This window comes from Eimeria acervulina, genomic scaffold, assembly GCF_000499425.1.
Source record: "Eimeria acervulina Houghton genomic scaffold, Eah_scaff117, whole genome shotgun sequence".
In the NCBI taxonomy this organism is placed as follows: Eukaryota; Apicomplexa; class Conoidasida; order Eucoccidiorida; family Eimeriidae; genus Eimeria; species Eimeria acervulina.
The window spans coordinates 22501-28502 of record NW_013550353.1 but is presented as its reverse complement, the minus strand read 5'-3'; the positions used below and the strand labels follow the sequence as shown (position 1 = coordinate 28502).

At 46.5% G+C, this 6002-nt stretch overlaps 1 protein-coding gene across 1 annotated transcript in view; it reads right to left on the bottom strand.

Annotated features, from left to right (window-relative positions):
* Nucleotides 1-170: 170 nt before the first annotated feature.
* Nucleotides 171-6002, bottom strand: part of EAH_00018030 (soluble liver antigen/liver pancreas antigen domain-containing protein, putative) — a gene marked incomplete at both ends in the record, with an annotated part of 6173 nt that continues 341 nt past the window's right edge. Inside the window, 13 exons of the mRNA XM_013397542.1 lie at nucleotides 171-316; nucleotides 604-675; nucleotides 1236-1322; nucleotides 1629-1718; nucleotides 1950-2035; nucleotides 2305-2402; nucleotides 2652-2735; nucleotides 3130-3227; nucleotides 4773-4821; nucleotides 5082-5130; nucleotides 5272-5278; nucleotides 5531-5646; nucleotides 5762-5793. Of these exons, the coding sequence (XP_013252996.1) occupies nucleotides 171-316; nucleotides 604-675; nucleotides 1236-1322; nucleotides 1629-1718; nucleotides 1950-2035; nucleotides 2305-2402; nucleotides 2652-2735; nucleotides 3130-3227; nucleotides 4773-4821; nucleotides 5082-5130; nucleotides 5272-5278; nucleotides 5531-5646; nucleotides 5762-5793 (1014 nt within the window). The remainder of the gene's footprint in view (nucleotides 317-603; nucleotides 676-1235; nucleotides 1323-1628; nucleotides 1719-1949; nucleotides 2036-2304; nucleotides 2403-2651; nucleotides 2736-3129; nucleotides 3228-4772; nucleotides 4822-5081; nucleotides 5131-5271; nucleotides 5279-5530; nucleotides 5647-5761; nucleotides 5794-6002) is intronic.

Genomic DNA, 6002 nt, shown 5'->3' with positions numbered 1-6002 from the left:
TATATATATATATATTATAGGGGTGAGTATCAGCTGCTGCAATTGAAGCTGCTGCTGCTGCTGTTGTTGTTGCTTCTGCTATTGTTTTGCTGCTGCTGCTTTTGCTCTTTCTATTGCTATTGCTGCTGCTGCTGCTGCTTTTGCTCTTCCTGTTGCTATTGCTGCTGCTGCTACTGCTGCTGCTGCTGCTGCTGCTCCTGCTGCTGCTGCTGCTGCTGCTGCTGCGTACCTATAGCGCATGCAAGAGAGCAGTAAGGGTGTTTAAATTTGCAGTGACTGCCGAAGCTAACAAATTCAACGCCCCCAACCACAACACCTAAAGAAAAACAAAATAAATAAATAAACAAGTATATATTTATAATATATATATTTATAATATATATATATATATAAACATATATATATTATATATATAAACATATATATAGTATATATATATGATAGCCAATGTAACGGAAGAAGACAACATATAAAAATAAATAATAGATAAATAGATAAAAAAATAAACAAACAAATAAACAAACAAAGAAGTAAATAAACAAATAAATAAACAAACAAATAAATAAATAAATAAATAAATAAATAAATAAATAAACTTCTTACTCTTTTCTGAGGGGCAAACAACTCGAAGGCCGGAGCACCGACGGTAGTATAATTGAGACCCCAAGAAAGAAACTGCAGCATTAAAACAATTAAACATCATCTGCATCCATCTGCTGCTGCTGCTGCTGCTGTGGCTGCTGCTGCAGCTGTGGCTGTTGCTGCATCTGTGGCTGTTGCTGCTACTGCTGCTGCTGCAACTGCTGCTGCTGGTGTGGCTGTCGCTGTTGTTGCTGCAGCTGCGGTTGCTGCTGGTGGTGGTGGTGGTGCTGCTGCTGCTGCTCTTGCTGCAGCTACTAATGCTGCTGCTACTGTTACCGCAGCTGCTGCTGCTGTTGCTGCAGGTGTGGCTGCTGGTGCTGCTGCTGTTGATAATGGTTTTTCTTCTGCTGCTGCAGTTACTGCTACTGCTGCGGTTGCTGCTGCTAATGCTGCTGCTGCTTCTACTGCTACTGCTGCAGCTGCTGCTGCACGATAGAGAGGCAGAGACACGCAGAGACAACAAGAAGCAAAAAGCGAAAGAGACAAAGACAGAGTAAAAGAAAGAAGGAGACAGAGAAGGAGACAGAGAAGGAGACAAAGAGAGACAGACAGAAAGAGAGAAAAAGAGACACAATATTATTTACTCTTCTTACCGCCTTCTCCTTTTTGTTTATCTGCTAGAGGAGACAGATCAACAGCAACTGATATTTTATTATCTTCGCAAGGCAGCAAACGGAGACCTGCATGCAATCAAACAAGCAAGCAGCAAAAACACACCCCCTCCAGCAGCAGCAGCAGCAGCAGCAGCACCAGAGCAGCAGCAGCAGCAGCAGCATGAGAGCAGCAGCAGCAATATCTTTTGAATTCTCTTTCTTCCTTTACGAAGCCCCTCAATCTATGCATGTTATCTTCTGTCTCCTTTCTAGGGTTAATGCATTACTTTAGCTGGTTTGCTGTCTCCTTTTAATTATTTTTTTGTCTCCTTTTAATTATTCTTTTTTGTCTCCTTAAAAGTTTTTAAGATTTGTTTGTGTCTCCTTTCTCACCGAGTGTCTCCGTCAGTTGTTTTAGCTGCTGCTTAAACCACAAGAAGTGTCTCTTCCTTTGCTGCAGCAAATCCTCTAGCCCTGAACGACCTGCAGCAGCAGCAGCAGCAGCAGCAGCAACCGTAGCAGCAGCAGAAACAGTACCAGCAGTAGAAGCTGCAGCAAAGAGGGGCTCACCAGCAACAAGAAGCAGCAGCAGCAGCACCTGCAGCGACACCCGCGGCAACATCACACGAACAGCAGCAACAGCAGCAGCAGCAGCAGCAACAGCAGCAGGACCAGCGACAGCAGCAGCAGCAACAGCAGCAGCTGCTGCCTCACCCATTTGCAGCAGCGTGATGAACAAATCAATAATAGGGCTGATACTCGCACGGCCCGGGTAGCAGGCGGAGACACGAGACACCAAGCTGCAGCAAAGGAGACAATGCATGCAGCAGCAGCAGCAGCAAAGGAGACAATGCATGCAGCAGCAGCAGCAGCAAAGGAGACAATGCATGCATGCAGCAGCAGCAGCAAATGAGACACTGAATCAAAAAGGATAAAACACTAATAAAAAGGAGACAGCAGCATAACAAAGAGGAGACAGCAGAATAATATAAAGGAGACAGAAGAATAATAAAAAGGAGACAGCAGCATAACAAAGAGGAGACAGCAAAATAATAAAAAGGAGACAGACCTGCGCTCAGGGCCGTAAACAAGGGCCCCTCCAACCGGCGTCATGAAATTCTTATCGGTGCTGGAGACAATCAAATCTACTCGCCCCACACGACACCCCTGCAGCAGCAGCAGCAGCAGCAGCAGCAGCAGCAGCAGCAACAGCAGCAGCAAAGGGCGAGGCAGCGGTAGCAATAGGAGTGGTAGCAAGAGCAAGACCAGAAGAAGCAGCAGCAGCAAAAACAGCAGCAGCAGAAGCAAAAATACAAGCACCACCCAACAGTGCAACAGCAGCAGCAGCAAAAACAGCAGCAGCAGCAGCGGGAGTAGGAGCAGCAACTGCTTCGTTTGCTGCTGTTGCTGCAGCACCTGTTCTATAAGGGAGCAGCACTTGCTGCACTGGAGGCCGTAGGCGTTATTAACCAAATGAAAGACATCTTTCTTCTTGCAGAGCTGCGCATACACCCCAAACAGAAGCACGTACACCGCAGTCGCCCTGGTGATGCAGCAGCAGCTGCAGCAGCAACTGCAGCAGCAACTGCAGCAGCAACTGCAGCTGCAGCAGCAACTGCAACAGCACCGATTGCTGCGGCAACGGTTCCAGCATCCGCAACTGCAGCAAAAGTAGCAGCAGCCGCAGCTGCTTCAGAGCGAGCAGCAGCGGCAGCAGACACTGCAGCAGCAGGAAGCTTCAAGACGAAGCGAGGTGTAAGGACTACACACACATCTGAGGTGTACGTACACACCCCACAAAGTTGAGGTGTATGTACACCCCACAGTGTTGAGGTGCATGTACACCCCACAGTGTTGAGGTGTATGTACACCCCACAAAGCTGTGGGGTCTCACTTGTGCAATTTCAGGGATGCGGTCGGGCTGACGAGGGGCGAAGGCCGAAGTGGTGGAGACAACGCAGAGAACATCATCACCCAGTGACTCCAGTGCATCTGCAGCAGCAGCAGCAGCAGCAGCAGAAGAGCAGCAGCAGCAGAGGCCGTGTCACCAGCAGCAGCAGCAGCAGGAGCGGTAGCAGCAGCAGAAACCGTTACGTTGCTGTCGCTGCTGTGGGCAGTCGCATCTACTTCTACTAAGATATCCTACAACCAGCAGCAGCAGCAGCAGCAGCAGCAGCAGCAGTACTAGTAGTAGTAGCAGCGACAGCAACAGCAGCAGAAGTAAAGGCCCTTCCAGCAGCAGCAGAAGCAACAAGCGGGGTAGCAGAACCAACAACAGCAGCAGCAGCTCCAACAACAGCAGCAAGCGTAGCAGCAGCATGAGAAGCAGCAGCAGCAGCAAAAACTAGGCGGGTCTTCTGACTGTCCTTCTCTCCCCAGGTCATGCAACTAGGGTTTAGGGTTTAGGGTTTAGGGTTTAGCTGTCACCTTCAATGCCGCGGAGGTCCGTTGTTAGAGAGTCATCCTCTCTTATCTGTTGATCCACTACGAGCAGCTTCAAACCTTCACCAACAGCAGCAGCAGCAGCAGCAGCAGCAGCAACAGCAACAGTGGAAGCAGCAGATAAATATCTTTTTAATATATAAATATAAATATATATATATATATATTTATGTATACGCATACATATACGCATGCATACATATAGATTTTCATATATGTATATATATACATATATATATATATATACATGTGCATGTAAAAGGAGACATGAGGAGACAGGGAAAGACAAAGAGAGACAGAAGGAGACAGAGAAAGAGACAAAAAGAGACAAAAAGAGACAGACAAAGACAAAGAGAGACAGCATGAGACAGATAAAGACAAAGAGAGACAGAAGGAGACAGTGAAGGAGACACAGGAGACAGAAGGAGACAGACAAAAAGATGCAGCATGAGACAGATTAAGACAAAGAGAGACAGACAGAAGCAGAACACGAAGACAAGAGAAGAAATAGACAGCAGAAGAAGGATATAGACAGAAGAAGGAGACAAACTAAGAAGGAGACAGCAGCTGAGGGAGACAGACAGCAGAAGAAGGAGACAGTAGACGATGAATGACATAAAAGGAGGAGACAGCAGCAGAAGGAGACAGCAGCAGGAGGTAAAAGAGCAAGGAGAGAGACAGCAGCAGAAGGAGACAGCACAAGAAGGAGACAGTAGAAGGAGATAGAAGAAGGAGAGAGAAAGCAGCAGAAGGAGACAGCAGCAGAAGGAGACAGTAGTAGAAGATGAATAAGAAAAAAGAAGAAGAGAGACAGCAGCAGAAGGAGACAGTAGAAGATGAATAAGATAAAAGAAGGAGGAGACAGCAGCAGAAGGAGACAGCAGCAGAAGGAGATAGCAGCAGAAGGAGACAGTAGAAGATGAATAAGATAAAAGAAGAAGGAGAGAGACAGCAGCAGAAGGAGACAGCAGCAGAAGGAGACAGTAGAAGCACCTGCATGCTGCACGCATTTGATTGAAGCCTTTTGATCTACCCTCGACAAAACAACAAAACTTCGCGCAGGACGGAGACACCGCAATGCAGATAAACACAAACTCAAACTCATCCCAGTAGCCAGAGGCAAAGGCAAACAACTAACTGCTGCCTGCACACAAACCCTAAACCCTAAACCCTAAACCCTAAACCCTAGGGTGTAGAAGGGAAATAGAGAATTAAGGATTGTCATCTTTGATTACAATAATAAAGCGAGAGACTGAGACATTCTTCTACACCCTCATTAAACCCTAAACCCTAAACCCTAAACCCTAAACCCTAAACCCTAAACCCTAAACCCTAGGGAAGCCTTGCCTTTATGCCGCATAGTTTAATTGCATCTAAGGCCAAGTAACTGCAGAGTCTGTACACCAGAGAAGACCCCACAGCCTTTGGCTGCAGCGCGAAGATATCCCCCGACCTGTAGCACACAAACCCTAAACCCTAAACCCTATACCCTAAATTCTGAACGCTTTACCCTAAACCCTAAACTCCTTAAGCTAAACCCTAGACACTTGACCCTAAACCCTAAACCCTAAATCCAAAACCCGAAACCGTAAACCGTAAACCTAACCCTAAACCCTAAACCCTAAACCCTAAACCCTAAACCCTAAAACCTAAACCCTAAACCCTAAACCCTAAACCCTAAACCCTAAACCCTAAACCCTAAACCCTAAAAAACCCTAAACCCTAAACCCTAAACCCTAAACCCTAAACCCTAAACCCTAAACCCTAAACCCTTTCTTGCCTTCCGATTCCATGGGCCAAGTGGAAGTGGCGTTGTGCTACGAGGGGGCTGTATATCCTTCCTTCTCTTTCACCAACTGATGCTTGCTGCTGCAAGTTGTTTGCATCTGCTGCTGCTAGCTGCAGCAGCAGCTGCTGCAGCTGCAGCGAAGTCCACCCCTCATCAGGCAGACGCCGCTGAGTTAACAGCCTGGTGTATGTACACCCCAAACACACCCCACACACACACAATACACCAAACCCTAAACCCTAAACCCTAAACCCTAAACCCTAAACCCTGCACATTCGTACAGAAGCAAACTAACTTGTTGAAAAGAATCCGCTGGGAATTCAATGCCTGCAAATACACACCAACTACATAAACCCTAAACCCTAAACCCTAAACCCTTAATGCTGGCAATAGAGTTCACAGCGTGTTTATTAACCCTTCTTTCTGTGTCTGTCTCTTCGTGTACTTCGTCCCTCTCTCTCTCGCTCTAATATTTATTTATTTCTTTTTATTTACTGAATATATTTTAAATCATATTTAAGTGTCTTTACTCCTCT